We start from the raw sequence: 18,122 nt of genomic DNA on the forward strand, positions 1-18,122 counted from the left end.
GGGGTGGGTGGGAGCTGGGATTGTGGCTCAGCGGTAGAGCAATCGCCACGCATGTGCAAGGCCCTGGGTTCGATCCTCAGCACCACATTAAATAAATAAATAAATAAATAAATAAAGGTATTGTGTCCAGGTACAACTATAAATAAATATTAAAAATGCTGTTAACATATTTAGTAATGTCATAAAATGTAATGAAAACATATGAGAGAAATAACATTTCTTGGTCATTTATAACTGGACAAGTAGAAATAAAAATACCATCAAAGGGAAAAGGCTCTATACTATATAATAATATGATTTAGAAAAGTCCAATAATATCAGTTTTTTCCAATTAAATAAAAACTGTAGTCTAACTGATTAGAATTATTAGTGAAAAAAATGATTTTTCTGAAATTCTTACTATCAAATTTAGTGTTTACAGGCCTGTTTAAGGTAACTTTAAAAAAAGTTTTCATTGCATTCCTTAAGATGAAAAACTGTTAAGCACCTCCCATGGCAATAAAATGATAAATGCTGAATCCAAATCTTATTTTATTTTTTATTTCTTTTTAATGTTAGATGAATAGGTAAACATATCACAAATATTTAAATATACAAACATTTGTGTTACATATCAATATGTAGAAAGATTTTATTATTGGTCACATTTTAAGGAAGATAATTCACATTAAAATAATAAAAAGTTACAAACTATTGGATATAAGCCAAAACCTGGTCATGCTGTACTGAATCAACTGATAGTTCTTGCCTTCAAATGATGTTTTACTTCATTTCACTGCCAAAAGCTGGAAGAAAACTGAGGTGAAAATAAAATGGTGGGACGAGTGTTATAGTAATTCAACCAAGTTCATTATTTTTGCTATCTGTTTGATAACTTTGGATCAAATTCAGCAAGTTTAAAACTAGGTTATGAGAAATGTATTATGAATTTCACAGTTGGAAAAGGGAAGAGTAAAGACTGAGGAGAAAATCAAGAAGTGATAAAAGGGAATCTAAGTCAGCAAAGAGAGGACCAATGTTGATTCTTTCCCAGTGTTTCTGCTATACTCCATTGTTCCAAGCTCAGTGTGTTCCCTGACAAACATCTCTACTCATGGCTCAGACCACATGCAGCTTCCCTTCTGAGAATTTCCCACTTACTAAAATATTTTAAATATTAGCATATTTAAAGACTTAATAAAATGTTATAAAAATCTATGACCAAAATGACACTTCTTTGGCATTAAAACAATAACTGGACAAGAAGAAAAAACAACGTTGTCAGAGGCAAAGCTCCTTTATTTAACACAAATTTCAGGAGGTTCCTATTGCAAACTAAAGCCACTAGTGGGATCAGTCAGATCCATTGTTCTCTGAGCACTTCAGGACGTACAGTGCAGCAGGAGGCCTACTGCTACAGGTTCATATTAGGGCAGATTCAGGAGGGGTCTGCTCCAGCCTGAATTTAACTCAGGACACTCACTGTATCCTTAGATCCCCCTAAGATACACATCAGTGCCAGAATTCCCAAATCAGACAGGATTTTCCCCATTTTGTAATGGCCAAATTATGATTATGAAGGTAGATTATGAAGAGCTGATGTGAGAAGGGATCTGACATCTATGGCCATACCACCCTGAACAGCCTGATCTCTTCTGATCTCTGAAGCTAAGCAGGGTAGAGCCCAGCTAGTACTTGGATGGGAGAAGGGACCTGACTCCACCACTGGCTGAGGAAGGTCAGGGGGATTCACTGATGGCTCTACAAGGCCTGAAAAGGCCACTGTCTCCAAAATGGCTACAGCTGAACTTGCTCACCTAGCTCAGAACCTGAAAGAAGCAGTGATATGGTGTGACCAGGAGAAAGTGTGACGATAGCTGCTGCCCAGTGACACCGGGACTCTTTTTCATACTGGCTGCCTGTATTCCTAGTGCCTTTCACAATCTGGAAACATGTAAGTCATGTCCAAATACTGACTAACCCTTTTGAAAGGTGGGCATTTCCTATAGAGCAAATTATTTCTGATACTCCAAACAAATCTTCTAACAGGGAAAATCACTAGTGATAGAAGCTACTGCAACAGACTTTACACATATATAAAGCCAAACTAAATAAATGGTCTTGAATCTGAGAGTTGAAATGCATTCTTGGTCTTCACAAAGATAGAATACTGACATATCACAAACACAGATTTTTTTTTAAGCTACAAAGACTATACTGATAGATATTGGCTTTTACATTTACAATAGATATACTACAGAAAATGTGTGCCTTCTTTGGATATATACATAATTGTTTCTTTTTGTGTGTATTTTCCTAATAGTTTCTCTTGTACTATATAGCCATCACTCTCACAATGAATAGATAAGCAGTATGTTTTATATAAGATTGATTACCTCATTCTACCTTTAGACAGATAAATCTGGACATCAAACTATGGGCTCCAATGTAAACTTTCAGAAATGATGTTTTTTATGTTTGATGTAATAAATTATAATTCTTTCATAGTATTTAAAAACAATAGACACCACTTCTACCAGCTACCACCATGAGAGTCCCTACGGCTGTGAGTCTGTTGGAGTGTTGCTATGATTTGCTTTTTCTCCAGGGACCGAATGCTTCAGAAACTGACCAGTAGCACCAATGTATAATCTTGATCGCATGGGCCATTTCTGAAAAGAGAATATTTAAATAAGATTCCAAAAGTTAGTATCTGGGACATATATAACGTATTTGCAGTATTAAAAATTCCAAATACCCCAGAGCAAATGCAATATTATACAGCCAGTAACAATTATAATTATGAAGTCTAATAGAATATGAGAGAAATGTTTATTAATGTTAACAATGCAAGTAAGAATATATCCAGACTTTGACTATAACCGTAAAACTATGTGCATATGTGTACAAGAAAAGAGTGAATATATAGTTAAGTACAGAAAAATCTGTCTATCCTCAGATTTATAAACTAAGTCCAAAAAAAAAAATCACATGCAAAACTTAGCTCTAAAGATTGAGAACCCAATTACATTCTAAATATAGATTGAGAACCCAATTACATTCTAAATATAGTAAAACAGGAATGATAAAAACTTAAAGTAGCCCCTGAGCAAGGAGACATGCAAATTTGTGAAGCATTCCAAATTTCTAAGTTCTGGTGTTTTACCGCACAGCAGGATGGCTACAGGTAATGTGTTTTATATTTCAAAAGAGCCAGAAGAAAGAATTCCTGAATGTTTTCACTGAATAAAAAAATGACAAATGTTTGAAGAGATATGCTTGCCCTGACTTAAACATATATATATATATATATACACACACACACACACACACACACACACATACATATACACATAATATATATACATATATATATGATTTTTACGTTTCACTTTTAAAATTTTAATAAAAATAAAAGAAAAATAACTGGGCATGTGATATTATCTGGAAAGCTCCATTCTGTTGTTCTGTGGCATCCAACAAACATCTATATTAATGTCTCCAGATGAATTTGTTCCTTGTAGCTCAGTCTCACTGTTGCCCAGGCCAGCCTTGAACCCATGAAACTCCAGAATAATTCAGATTACAGGTATGTACCACCACATCCATCTGAGCAATCTAGATTTTAAATACAAATAATATTTAAAATTTGTATGACTTGGAATTTAAAAGAGTCTACCCCTACTTAGTCTTCCTAAAAATAACCTTGTGTGGTATGTTTGATACAGAAATAAGATTGACATTGTGATACTTATTTTTCCAAATTCATTTCATATTTTTTTAAAAAAATCACACAAGTACATTCATATATATTCTGGGTGCATCATTGTCACTAGTCCTGTCCTTAGGATTCCTGCCAGACTGCCAAACCAAATTGTTTTATGAAATGGCCTGAGGCTCATCTGATATGTCAAGGTTTGGCCTTGTTAGATCAGATTTAAGTCCGACATTATGCTTAAGACCCCAGTGCTTGGTGTTAGGGACAAAAAACATAACTTGAAGCCTTAAACTCCAAGGTGATTAACTGGAAGGTAATCAGAGTTAGTTTAGATCATAAAGGACTAGTGGCCTTTGAAGAAAAAGTCTGTTCTGTGTGTCTGTGTTTGTCCATGACCTCCTTTCTTTGGTGTGCATACATTAGCAAGGAGAGGCCATGTGACAACACAGAGAAAAGTGGGCCATCTGCAAGCCAGGAGGAGCACCCTCAACAGGAACTGACCCCTGCCACACCTTGATCTGGACTTGTAAGCCTTCAGACTTTGAGAATATAAATTTCTGTTGCTTAGGACATCCAGTCTGTTGTATTTTGTTATGGTCACCTGGGCAGACTAATACATGTAATGAATAAGGTAGGGCAGAAATCATCAATTTCAAGTACAGGATTTTTGGCAATATTATGTACCAGACCCCTGTTTGATTTTCATAAGAATAAAAAATTCATGTTCATGTTTCAAATGTAATTTGAGAATTATGTGAATTAAATACATCTAAGATCAAAAAAGACAGAAATATTACTGAATGCTCCCCTCTGGTTCTCAGGTGCTACCCAGTGTCCACTATGTTAGAGTTGCTCTAAATCATTCAACTAAGCATAGAATCAATCAAAGAGTCTATTCCTTATATCCTTTCTGGGATGTAAGTAATGAATGAAGCAAACATAAAATGTGTATGTGGATTTTTGCCTCATTTCTATGTATTTATTACATAATAAAGTTTTCAAATTTAAGAATTTTGTGTCCTTGATTTTCAAAGTTTGTAAATAAAGATCTTATTCAACTTAATATAGGCTGAGAAATAGTTCTTTTGTGGAGTAGGTAATGGGGATTGAATTCAGGGATACTTAACCACTGAGCCAACATCCTCAGCCTATTTTTCATATTTTTGTGTTGAGACAGGGTCTCACTAAGTTGCTTAGGGCCCCGCTTAGTTACTGAGACTGGCCTTGAACTTGTGATCCTCCTGCCTCAGCCTCCTGAGCCACTGGCATTACAGGTGTGCCTGGACACAGAAATAGATTTAAAGAGTCAGAAATTAAAATGTAAACATTAGTTGGGTTACATGTCAACAAGATGCCAAAAAAGCCAGCTGACTAACTTATATTACATTTTCAATAATTTATTCTCGCACCACATAGAGTAACATAATCCTGAACTCTACTTTCTTTTTTTTAATACTTATTTTTTAGTTGTAGTTGACATATACCTTTATTTTATTTATTCATTTTTATGTGGTGCTGAGGATCGAACCCAGAGCCTCGCACGTGCTAGGCGAGTGCTCTACCACTGAGCCACAACCTCAGCCCCTGTGAACTCTATTTTCTTATGGACAATGATTCTCAAGGGGTATGGCAATTAATAAAGTCATCTGTGCTTTTCTCCCAAAGTAAAGGTCTAAAAATACATTCCTGTTCTCCTGGAAAACTACTGCTCTTTGGGCCAAATTGTTACTGATCCAAAATGCTTATGGTACAAAAAGATAAATAGGGGCATAGGCCCCAGGAACTTAAGCCTACTTTCTTAAAACTCCAGTTTCATTTGAGTTTTTGTTTTGTTTTTTGCCTACTGGAGATGGTAAGAATGATAAGTATGAGCTCTACCACTGAGCTATACCTCTGATCCCTCGTTTCAGATATTTTCATGTAGGTCCCCAACAGCTCTTTCATGCTAATAATATTGGTAATAAGGATTGATGTTTCAAAATCACAGCATCGAAGTATTTGTTAAAAGATCTTTTGTTATCAGAGTAGAACTTAGTAACACTATTCTAAGGTAGAAACATAAAATCATTTTCTTCTAAGGTAGAAACATAAAATCATTTTCGAATACCAACTAAGGCCTATAATAGTTTACAATGAATCTTTAGTTAATTAAAAAAGATCATAATATTTTTATTCCTTTCACGGTAAAGATAGACTTCTTATTTAAACATTTTGGTACTTTTGTAAAATAACAGATGGTTTCAATTGCATATATAAAATCTTTGAACCTCCTCAGCACATGGTTATAACATTTTCCCTAACAGCATTATACTGTTATTTGCATTTTTATTTTCATTTCTATAATATGTTCAATTAGGTCAAGGACTGAGTCTTACTCATAATGGTATTTACTATCCCCAAAACACTACTTTACTCATAGCAGAAACTCAAATGTTTGATTTTAAAATATATTGTTACTTGTTACACATCAATTTCACTTTAAAAAATATTTTTTTTAGTTGTAGATAGACACAATACCATTATTTTATTTTTATGTGGTGCTGAGGATCAAACCCAGTGCCTTCCACATGGAAGGTGAGCACTCTACCAATGAGCTACAACCCCAGCCCTCAATTTCACTTCTAAGAGAGAATATTTGATCTTCTATCATAATGTTTAGAATTGTCTATTAACGGTCAAAATAATTCAGAGAACAAATGAGATTTAATTTCATAAAACAGTTATATGACTACAAAAATATTTGATACATGAATTAAGTATAAAAAAGTTTGTTATGCTTACTGTTACAATCTAACATTAATGCTTCTAACATTATTCATTAAAAAAACTCACTCCGTAAAACTAAGGTGAAAAACTTGATTTCTCATTCTGAATCATAGCTCCCACAAAGGAGAAATTTAACATATACTTTAGGTTAGAATATACTTAATGTTAATTTTAGAGTAAACAGCAAATGTCAAGTCAAAAGAAATCTACATTAGTGGTATATATGAATAGCAATCTAATACACAAAGTAATATAAATCCCCTTAATCAGAATGAATGACTTTAACAGAGATCATGTTATAAAACTCAGGAATGGGATGGGGGGGGGTCTATCCTAATTATAAATAATGATATTTTATACATATATATTTTTAAAATATTTTTTAGTTGTAGTTGGACACAATATCTTTATTTTATTTTTATGTGGTGCTTAGGATGGAACCCAGTGTCTCACAAGTGCTGGTCAAGCGCTCTACCACTGAGCTACAACCCAGCCCGCTTTACCATATTTAAAATTTTTTTTTTTAATTTTGTAGTTGTAGATGGGCGGCATTCCTTTATTTTATTTACTTTTATGTGATGCTGAGGATTAAACTCAGTGCTCACACCTGCCATGCAAGCACTCTACTACTGAACTACAGCCCCAGCCCTTACCATATTTCAATAATGATTATTCACTAATTTATTGAACAATGACATACTTAAACCTAAGTCCTAATTTTATATTTGCGTGTGTATGTTATAAAATACTTCAGAATGGAAGAAACAAAAATTTGAAAATTTAGGGTTAGCAAATATAGAAAAGATTATGCATTTCGAGTAGGAAGTTGAATTAATGAAAGGTTTCAAAACAAATCTAAGGGAAATGGATGATACAGATTATGCAATATAAATTATGAATTTTAGTCCTATATATCATATTAAATGACATCTGTGATCATTCTACCTATATGTAAACAAATTATGCAAAATGGATTGTCTTGGCTAGTTTTGTACATTACAAACTTTGAATATAATATTTATTCAATTCGCTCAATGTACATGCCAATCTATCATGAAAATTACATAAAACATTATACTTTTCTAACATTCTTACTAGCTGTCTAGTCTATGGTTTTGACCTTTATTTAAACAGACTGAAAATTTGTTTCATGGAGATATAGAACCGTCTCATTTGTTCTTGGTGTTACCGAACAATTTCAAACGTTTTCCTAGGATTACTTAAAGAAAGATAATTAATTGTATAACTCCACTTCATTCGTGATATCTTTCAAATTTCCCATCAAAAATACAATGAAATTAAAATAACCCAAACTTTCTCACCCTGAAAAGTGCAAAAATCCTTAAACTGCCAACCTATAAAAGGGCATGACAGACTCCAGTCTTAAGCCACGGAACTCATTCAGCAGCTTCTTGCAGTGGGTTCTTGATGTCGGTGCCCTTTCGGGCCGATGTCTCCTCACCCACGAGGAGGAACTAGAGCTCGGTGGCATCTGCCCAGGCGGTGAAAAGGCAGATTCAAGGTATCCCCCTCCCAGTCCCAGCCCCGCAGTGTGCCCTCCCGCCTACCTTGACTGGGTGCAGGTAGCCATCGCCACTCAAAGCTCCCAGACCTGGATCTGCCGCAGCCTCGGCATCGTCCTGCAGACTTCGGGTAAGGTGCGCGATGTAAGTGGTGGCCAGCAGCAGCACGTCCAGCTTGGACAGCTTTGTATCAGGTGGTACCGACGGCAGCGTGCGCTGGAGCTCCAGGAAGGCGTGCCTCAGGGTTTGCACGCGACTGCGCTCCCGCGCTGCGTTCGCCGCGGCCGGCCGGCCGCCTCCAGAGCGCGCTCCGATCCCAATCCGCCCTGGGCTTGTGTCGTGGGTGACAGTGGCCGGAGGCATCGGCTCAGCACTGGCGCTCTCTGGGCTGTTCACCGAGCGGCCGCGGTCCATGGTGGATTCCTGTGCCTAGCGCGCGCTGCAAAGGACCGAAAGCGCAGTGAGGACCGGGCGCGGTTGGGTTTAACCTGAGGGGTGCAACCCTCTAGCTGACGCCGCGCGCCCGCCCGGCCGCTCGACGTGGTTAAGGATTTCTCAGAGGTGAGCTCTTTGGAAGTGGTATGTTCTGCCTTCCAGCGCCTGGGCAGAACGGTGGAACCTCAAAGTTTCTGAGCTTCGTAAAAGTACGAAGAGGGGTTTTGCCTTTTTGGTGTGGGCTTTGCTTTTTCCAGGACAAATTAAGCTCAAGGGCAACTCTACCAGGGAAGGAAGATCTGGGAAGCACAGCTCCGTTTCGGCACTTAGTGCTCCAGCAGTGATTCGGCCAGCCCCGGGAAGTGTTGCGAATCATTTTCGCCCGCTAGGCGAGAAACCACGCGAGGTGGCACACCGGCCGCCCTCGGGTCATTTGCGCCCTTGGGAAATTTCCGCCTGAGAAACGGGGACCCCTGGCCTCACCCTGGACTAAGGCACCGGACACCGCTATAAAGTTGCGAACGGTGCGGAGCTAGAGGGACCGGAAACCTCACCTTTCCTGGAGCCGCCTTGCGGGTCTTGGATCTGCTGTGCAAGGGGACGGGGACGTCAAGCCGGGTCTGCGTAGACAGGGCCGCGTGGATTACTCCATCGTTGTCCAGCCAAAGCCAAAGGCTGCTTTCAGCTTCTTCTGGTCACGCCTTTTATGTAGGGATCCCCGAGGCCATGAGTAGTACCTCCACCGCGACACCACGTCGGGCGGAGGCCTGCGCCCATGCGGGGGTAACTCTAAGGGCTGACGCCTCGAGGAACCTTGGCGGAGGGAGACTCATTAATCAAACCGCCCGGCAGGGCGGGCCAGGGGGTGGGGCGTCCGCCACTCAGCTCCTGAGCTGCGCCCTGCTTTCCCAGAGGCGGGGCGCGGGGGCTGCAGCGTCCAGCGCTGGGGGTGTTCCTAGGGTGGGAAAGGGTCTAACCTCGCCGCTGTCCTTCCACCTGGCCCCAGTCGGATTCCAGGCCCCTTTCCAGGCCCGCGCAGGGAACGCCGTTTGGTTGCACGAGACAACTTTCTGTGAGAAATGTCGAGTGTGCCACGTCTATGCATTAGCTTTTTTTTTTTTTTTATCCTACCACAAGGTAAATATTTCATGCTGTCTTCATTACGCATAGTAGTAGTCCCCCCACTTCAGTACTCCGTGACCAGGTTAGGTAGGCGCTGTGAGACAAAACTGCACCTTGCATAAGACCTCGAATGTTCCCGTTGTTATGTTTTAGGAACTCTCCCCAGGCATGCAGACCCTAGCCTGCGATTCTGTCATCCCTCGGGACAACAGCTTTTTTATTTTAATTTCTCAGACATACAATTCTTTACTGGCTTTGCACCTGTGCCCCCAAACAGAGTGTGGTTTGCAGCAGTGCAAGGAGAAACCCCGATCCAAAGCTCCTTTATAAACCGGCGCTGGACCCAAGCCGATTCCGACAGAGCATTCCGCTCTGACTCTCCCAACCCTCCGATTTCCTTGAAGCAAATCAAACATGAAATTAAAGAACTCTTATATACTATGAGATACCATAAAGCTGCCGTGCGTCCTGCACCCGTTGTTTTCCCGGGTGAAGTCTGAGTGGACACACAATACTTTCTAGCAACGTAATTAGGACATATTAGAAACAATATCTACAATTGGAACATTCTTTTCTTTGGGGGTAACTAAATAATATCAAATTTAAAGTGTCATCAAAGAAACTGCTCTTGTATATAATATGTTTTTGTATGCTTTCCAGTAGCTTTCTAACTTTCCAAAGTGAAATTACCAAGCTGTAGATAGTAATGGTGGTATTTGTTATATTCGGATGTACCAGTCCAAACATTAAGTATATTTGTAAATCAGAAGGATCTTTGGATTTCTAAAATTTGTTCTCATTCAATAACTGTAATTAGATTCACACTTTAGAAAGAGGCACACCCAAATTCCATTGATTCAAAAAGGCCCTCTATTGAATAGGAAAGCTCATCTTTATTTCCCCAGTAAATTGTATGTAATGAGTAATAAGGCAAATAGATCTTTGAACTCTCACTCGTGGAAAGCAAAATTTGAGATTCTATAAAGAAGCAAATCAAGCAAGAAATTAAAGAACTCTTATATACTAAGATACCTTAAAGCTAAAAACTCAAAAAATGTTGCCAAGTTTTATGAAGTTAAAAAAATAAGATCATTTGAAGCTGAATTTACTTGTTTTCAGCAAATTTTCTTTTACTTTTGGATTATAGAGAAGATGAGATTCATGCACATCATTTTTTTGTTAGCAAGGTTTCAGATTCCTTCAAAGAGAGATTCCTGTATGTATAAAGAGAAAAAAAAAGTGTTTAGTTTAAAAGTATTTTTTAAAAACCCACAAACAGAATCCAGGATACAATGATAGTAGAGGCTAATAATTAGTCACCAAAGTTTTAATCTTTTCAAGGAGAGTTTAAAATGAAGCAGAAACACATATTTTCCTGCTTTGGAAAAATGTGAAAAATCTGAGTAGGGAGAGTTATGGAAATTAGAATATTGGAGGGAAGGTTGACCCAGGCTAAGGGGAGGCAAGTGAGGTGCCTGGAGCTCCTTAAATTTTGCACTCTTGGCCCAGCCTGTTAGTATCGTCTGCTTATGTATGATGATGTGGAGGAAGGACAAGGCTCTTCACTGCCAACATGGCTAGGCAGTGACATGGCTATGTTGCTCAACAGGTGGAGAAAGAAAGGACTGATGATAACAAGACCAACTTGCTTATTCAAACTTCTGCCATTCTAATCAGCCTCTTGGATGAATCTAAGTATTTCTAATTTCTGAAGGAAACCCATATATTTTTTGAAGAAAATTTTTTTTGTAGTTGTAGACAGATAGCTTGCCTTTATTTTATTTAATTTTATGTGGTGCTGAGGATCAAACCCAGTGCCTCAGCATGCTAGGCAAGTGCTCTACCACTGAGTCCCAGCCCCAGCCCCAGGAAACCCATATTTTTAATTAAATTCAAATTATGAGAAGCCTGGAATTTCTTTTATTACATAATTAGTAAGAGGTGCCTCGTATCTAGCACTATATGTGCTAAGTGCTTTAGAGGTATTTTCTCATTTAGTCTTTACAAAATTTCCCTTTTTCCAACTGGGAAAATAGAAGGTCAGCAGGTTTAGGTAACTTGTCCAAGGCCACATAGCTAGAAAGTGGTTGAAACACAGTCCAAACCAAGCAGATTGATGTGTAGGTGGACACAATACCTTTATTTTATTTATGTGGTGCTGAGGATCCAACCCAGGGCCTCACACATGTGAGATGAGTGTGCTACTGCTGAGCCCCAGGCCCAGCCCTCACTGTGCTCTTCTATTTAGTATTTATAGAATATTTTATAAATATGCCAAATGTTTTTTGCATCTATTATTTCAATAAAATACATAATTTAAATAATTTGATTCCAATCCAATTCCTATTTTCATAGAATATCTTTCCTTGCAGTTCTTAATTGTATAGTCTTCCAAAAAGAGTACTACAGATTTTTATTTCTCTGATTGTAGTATAGGTCTTAGAATTGTCTTTTTTTCCTAAATATGTCAAGTTGCACTGTTAACTTGATAAGATTACCTTTATAATGCAAATATTACACATCAGTGAATAAAAAGGTTTTATAAAACATTTATGTAAAACACAAGATATAAATATTTTACATGTATATAGAACAATTACATTAATGGTACTTTCCTTTGCCTTTCAGCTATTTCCCTCATAGTTTGTTCAATTTATCTGTTTGAGTGTATAGTTCAAGTTTTGATAAACATATGCAGTCTTATCATCACCACCACAATAAAGATGCAGAACATTTTTATCATCCTTCCTTCAAATTCCCTGACTCTATATATAAAGTCAATCCTTTACCAACCCTCAGTTCCTGGAAACTATTGATCTGTTTTCTGTCTCTATGATTTTTGCCTTTGCCATAAAACAAATAGAAGCATACAGTATTGGAGCCTTTTGAGTCTAGCTTCTTTCACTTAGCATTATGCTTTTGAGACCCATCCATGGTTTTGAATATATCAATCGTTCATTCCTTTTCATTGCTGAGTGGTATTCTATTGTAAAGATGTATCACAGATTGTTTATCCATTCCTCAGCTGAGACACCGTTTGGATGTTTTCAGTTTGATTACAAATAAACCATTATAAACATTAAGGTACAGGTTTTTTAAGTATAATTTTTTATTTCACTTGGGAAAATACCTAGAGGTGGAACTTCATCAAATTGTTATACAAAGTGACCATCTTATTTTTGCATTCCCATCAGTAGTAAATGAGAATTCCTTTCTTAGCCAGTACTACTAGTTTTTTTTTTCTAGTACATAAATTTTTAAGAAAAAAATTGAGTTAGGGACTGGGGTTGTGGCTCAGTGGTACAGCGCTTGCCTGGCACTAGGTTCCTCAGCACCACATATAAATAAATGAATTTTTAAAATTAAGCCAATATTTTGAAATCAGATGATCTCACAACCTCGATATTTTGTTTGCCAGCTAGCTAGTCTGATTTCTCAAGTTCGGCCATGTCTGCCTGCCTATACTGTTCTAGAGCTGAATAGCTGTAACTGTCTTTGTTGGACATGTGCTCTACAATTCATCTTAGTCACCTCCTCAACTGCTTTTCTTATTTACTGTGCCTATCTGTCCCTGAGAACATGTGTAAGACCCCTTAATGGAGAAGCTCAGAGCTTAGCTATTTGAGAGTCAGTGATCTAGATTCCTTTGAATGTGCTTCTTTAAGTCCCATTTTCTCATCTGTAAAATGGGGTTGATTGTAGTCCTTTCTCAAAGGGCTCCAGTGTTTAAAAATTTGTTTGGATAATTAAGATTCAGCTTTCAAAATACAGGCATGTTAAAATGGAAAATAGCTAATACAATTCTTTTTAATTAGGTCTCATACACTCCTGTTCACATAGTATGCCATTGACAGAATTGAGACTAAAAGTCACAAAAACTAATTTAGTTTGTTCAAATTTTTTTAAAAAAATTGTTTCTTACCACTATTGCTTTTTTTGGAGGGAAGTAGGTATCCTAATTTTGAAAGAGTTTTTGAGAACTGAAAATCAAAATGTTAACCTTATTTTTTTAGTTATAGGTGGACACAATACCTTTATTTTATTTTTATGTGGTGCTGAGGATGGAACCCAGTGACTCACACGTGCCAGGTGAGTACTCTACCACTGAGCCCCAGCCCCAGCCCCAAATGTTAACCTTATTTGTATATAAAATTAAATAGCCTGAGGTTAGGTTTAACAATTTAACAAAGTAAAATTAAAGGCATTTTGAACTTTGCAAGTGAGTTTTATATAAGAACATTCTAGAGTTTTTTGACTATAAATATTAACTAAGTTTTACAAATTCTTTTTGAAAGCACACTGAATTGTTTTTACAACTGTTCAAACATAACATTGGCAAAGGCAAGTTATTTTAACTATTATAGTTAACCTTTTTAAAAAAAATTTGGATAACTATTTATTTATTTATTTTTCTGTGTGGTGCTGAGGATTGAACCCAGTGTCTCATGTGTGCTAGGCACGTGCTCTACCACTGAGCCTCAACTGCAGTTCACCTTTTAAATCAAAGAAACCTAATTCAAAGAAACCTAACTTTTTAATTTAGAGAAACTACTCAAGTTAACTTTTTAATTCAAAGAAACCTGTGAATTATAGGTCCCAAGGATTGATATTTCTTAATGGTATCTAATCAAGAGAGTTCCAAACCGAGCTAGAAACTTATTTTGACACAAAAAAAGACTGATTAACTATTGAGATTGCTTGGGCTTGAGAGATAGTTAAGTAATCAAGAAACAATTTTCTTTTTTCATTATACAGTGCTGTACAGTATTCTCAATGAATCTTAAATATATGAGTATATTTAATGTCTATTTTTAAATTACTAAGGCTCAAGCACCTCCTAGTATGTTTGAGAGGAAACATCTGTCAGAAGTATTTACTGTGACAAACAGAGAAAGAGGCTATAATGTGTACCCTTTTTTGTTAGTTTAATACCATATATTATTTTTAATTGAACAGTGAAAGCATTTGTTCAGAATCAGCCTTTAAATAAAAAAGTTTTGACCTAATCTTTAATTAAAGTGTACATTGATAGTATCAAGTTCAGTTTGAGGGTCAAAAACAACGTCAATGAGTCTGACTTTTTCCTCCCTGTAGGGAAAGCAGGCTTATGTAAATATACATGAACACAGACGGCATGCAATTATAAAAGAGGTAGAAAACATTCCCCTGTCTTTGGACAGATGTTGCTTCACTGTGCTCCACACAGGACACAGGCACAACTCCTAGCATGTGGAATCCTAAAAGGAGTGTTGAACATACTTTTCGCTTTTTGGAAGATGCATTCTAAGCCCTTTGCCACTTCTGTGCAGGCACTTCACTTTAAATGTTAGAGAGGTATAGGGAATGCCTCTGCTGATGCAAACTCATTCTCTTCCTCAAAGTAATTAAGGGAAGAGGTTGCTTTAATCAGTTTTCTAGAAACTAAAAACCTATTCCTTGTGTTTTGTTCAGTTGGGTTTTGTTGTTATTGTTGTTTCTTTCTTTCTTTTTTGTCATGCTGGGGGATTGGGTGGAAGGCCTTGTACATGCCAGGCAAGTGCTCTGTCACTAAGCTATAGCCCTAACCTGGGTATTTTAACACTTTACTTACCTTCTAACTTTATTCTCATTATATCTTAGCTTTATATTAACGTACTAAAATGTTATTCATAGGCAACCCTGAAAAATCTGAAACAAGAGCTTGATGAAATTCCACAATGTATTTGGTCTCCTCTTTTTTTAAAAATATTATATTAATTAATTTATTTATTTTTATGTGGTGATGAGGATTGAACCCAGGGCCTTGCATGTGCTAGGTGGGTGCTCTACTGCTGAGCCACAACCCCAGCCCCTTGTCTCTTCTTAAAGAGGGACATAACTTATATTCCCATGTAATAAAACTCAAATCTTCTGAGACAACAACATTTTGGCATGCCTGCAGTAAAAAAGTTACCTGAAGAAATAATAAACATTTAAAAGAAAATATTTATGTAATATTTTTTCATGGGATAAAGCTGAAAACTCAGAATTGTACATAGTCAACTTCACTGACAACGGCAGAAGCAGGCATTCTTTATGTTCTTCTCAAAGGAACCCCACTATTCTGCTAGCTTCCTTTAGGGCAGCTTGCCTTTGCAGTATGGGAGAATTTATAGTGTTCCTAGTTAGGGAAATAAGGGCAGAGTGGTTTACTTGCTTTCATCATTGCAACCCTAGTTATCTGACTAGTCTAACTTAGTATGTTTGTGGCAATGTATAGAATTTATCAACTTTGTTTTATGAGGCTGTGTATATTTTTATTGTTCAATTTTCGACATTGATGTTATACTAGCAATATTTTTCAAAATGCTTGGCAAAAAAAATCTCAAGAATACTATTGTGGAATTTGTATCAGTTATGTCAGTCTTTAAGAAATTATCAGGGTGCTGTGGACAAACTGGCTATGGCTTTGATAGTAATGACAATGTATGTAAGGAGTAAAGCAAATTCTCACACAGCTCCTGTTTGGTTGTGATTGGAGAGCAATCTCTATGTATTCTCTCTCTTCTCCCCAAATTTCCAGACTCACAGATAAGCCTGGCAAGCCCAAGGTGCACTGCAGGGAGTGGGTAGGACAATGCATCAGTGTTGCTTACAAAGCTTTTTCAGGTGGGCTCTGCTAGAGATGCAAAGAAGGTATCATGAGAGACCCATCTGACCTTCATCAAGAAGTTGTGGGGAAAATAAAACTATTCCAAAATATGTCTCCTAGCTTTGATTATTTTCTCAATGAAGTATGCTATTGCTCTTTGTTACGTGTAATGTTTAGTGTGATAGGATTGGAAAGATCAATACAGAATAGTACTGATTACAAATTAAAAGTCTGAATGAATAATTTATAGGATGAAGTAGGATCTGGTTTATAATGCCCATAGCATTTATCATACTACAGCAATTTTATCATATTTGACTCCCCACCTAGCTTGTTGCAAGGTATTTGAGATTATCTTATTTGAATTTTTATATTCTGGCATATGGCAGGTGTCTGTTTTAGAATAAATATAGTTATTTTCTGATATGGTTTATCTCTTCATGGAAGCAATATCCTAATTTTAAAACAAACACTTTTCTCCTTTTGGGAGATTTAGAGCTGATTCATATGGAACTAAATTATGTATAGATCAATCTTTAGAATGATGATTCTTAAAACTATTTTTTGGATCATAAACTCCTTTGAAAATCTAATGAAACTTCTAATGGCTCCCTCATAGAACTTTTGGTTTGGAAAGTGGTCAAAGGAGTCTACTTAGTCCTCTGGGCTCTAAATCCTTTCTGTAACTCTGCCCTTACTGCAGTCTCTGCCCCAATGCCCACCCCTCAACACATACACACTGGTTGGGCACCTATGGTCAACTGGGGCCTATGATATGATCCCTGATCATTCAGACATATATACCTATGTCTTCTGGGGCTTTCCTGAGTCACCCTGCCCCAACTCAGTGACTGTATCTAGTCTAATTCCCAACTCTTCTGAACTACTTCTTCCACTGCAACTTTATGACTGACCAATAGTGCAGTTTTTTGGTTTTTTGTTTTGTGCTTGGATAAGAAGGATTTGAGAACAAACGGAGGGCCTCCCTACATCTGTATTGATGATCAGATGTCCCATCCCTCTGAAAAATAATAGAAATATTTGAAAGAACCTACCCCATATCTTCAATAATTTTAGTGTTATCTTCTTGGCAGCTTTCTGGAGATGTATTTCCATTTAAAAGAAATCTCTGTGAGTCGGAGAAAAAGACTAATTTTGGCTTACCCACCTGTGGGTAATAAACAGGAACTATGTGATGCATTGTATCAAAGTTACCTGTAGCATACAAAGAATTAAAAGCATCCTGCTTTGAAACTAATAACTGAGTTGTAACAATGATATATTACAGTAGATTATCTAAAATTATATTTTATAAAGAGTTAAAGCTAAATGAATTCACAGTAAAATCAATGATAAAATAGCACAGATTTAAAAATATTTTTAGTTATAGTTAGATACAATATCTTTATTTTGTTTATTTATTTTTATTGTGATGCTGAGGATTGAACCCAGTGCCTCAACATGAGAGGCAGGTGCTCTACCACTACTGAGCTATAACCCCAGCCCCTAAAATATCACAATTTGTATACATTAAAAACCTATAGGGTTGAGGCTGTGGCTCAGTGGTAGAGCACTTACCTAGCATGTGTGAGGCACTGGATTTGATTCTCAGCACTACATAAAAATAAATTAATTAATTAAATAAAGGTATTGGGCTGGGGATGTGGCTCAAGCTGTAGCGCACTCGTCTGGCATGCGTGTGGCCCGGGTTCGATCCTCAGTACTACATACAATGATGTTGTGTCTGCCGAGAACTAAAAAAATAAATAAATATTTAAAAATTCTCTCTTTTTCTCTCTCTCTCTCTCTCCCCCCCCACTCTCTTTTAAATAAATAAATAAATAAATAAATAAATAAATAAAGGTATTGTGTTGTCTATCTACAACTAAAAAATATTTTTAAAAAAACCTATACAGGAGAGTTTATGGTCAACTCTTATAAAATGGGTATGCTAACATTAATATAACTC

General features: G+C 37.0%; 2 protein-coding genes across 9 annotated transcripts in view; both read right to left on the minus strand.

Moving 5' to 3' along the window:
- Nucleotides 1–1,257: 1,257 nt before the first annotated feature.
- Nucleotides 1,258–10,264, minus strand: Tcf24 (transcription factor 24). Its single transcript, XM_021724934.3, has 3 exons — nucleotides 8,976–10,264; nucleotides 8,032–8,425; nucleotides 1,258–2,651 (listed from the first exon to the last, which is right to left on the minus strand). Exons 2-3 carry the CDS (start codon nucleotides 8,398–8,400, stop codon nucleotides 2,538–2,540), a joined length of 483 nt encoding a protein of 160 aa, XP_021580609.1. The 5' UTR covers nucleotides 8,401–8,425; nucleotides 8,976–10,264; the 3' UTR covers nucleotides 1,258–2,537.
- A 383-nt stretch (nucleotides 10,265–10,647) lies between these two features.
- The window catches only part of Ppp1r42 (protein phosphatase 1 regulatory subunit 42), a 49,410-nt gene continuing 41,935 nt past the window's right edge, over nucleotides 10,648–18,122 (minus strand). For 6 of the 8 annotated variants that reach the window (XM_078017120.1, XM_040294007.2, XM_078017119.1 and 3 more), the window contains 2 exons: nucleotides 17,209–17,368; nucleotides 10,648–10,757 (listed from right to left, as the gene is read on the minus strand). In XM_078017120.1, coding sequence (XP_077873246.1) covers nucleotides 10,712–10,757; nucleotides 17,209–17,368 — 206 coding nt within the window. In that variant the 3' untranslated portion in view covers nucleotides 10,648–10,711. Of the gene's footprint in view, nucleotides 10,758–17,206; nucleotides 17,369–18,122 lie in introns of those variants that run through there. The other 2 variants (XM_040294010.2, XM_021724901.3) reach the window with 2 other exon arrangements.

This window comes from Ictidomys tridecemlineatus, chromosome 7, assembly GCF_052094955.1.
Source record: "Ictidomys tridecemlineatus isolate mIctTri1 chromosome 7, mIctTri1.hap1, whole genome shotgun sequence".
Classification (NCBI taxonomy): domain Eukaryota; kingdom Metazoa; phylum Chordata; class Mammalia; order Rodentia; family Sciuridae; genus Ictidomys; species Ictidomys tridecemlineatus.

Coding starts and splice junctions, on each gene's coding strand:
- Tcf24 (XM_021724934.3), bottom strand. CDS start 8,400: ATGGACCGCGGCCGCTCGGTGAACAGCCCAGAGAGCGCCAGTGCTGAG. Junction 2,652..8,031: donor GCTACCTGCACCCAGTCAAG/GTAGGCGGGAGG, acceptor TTCTCTTTTCAG/AAATGGCCCATGCGATCAAG.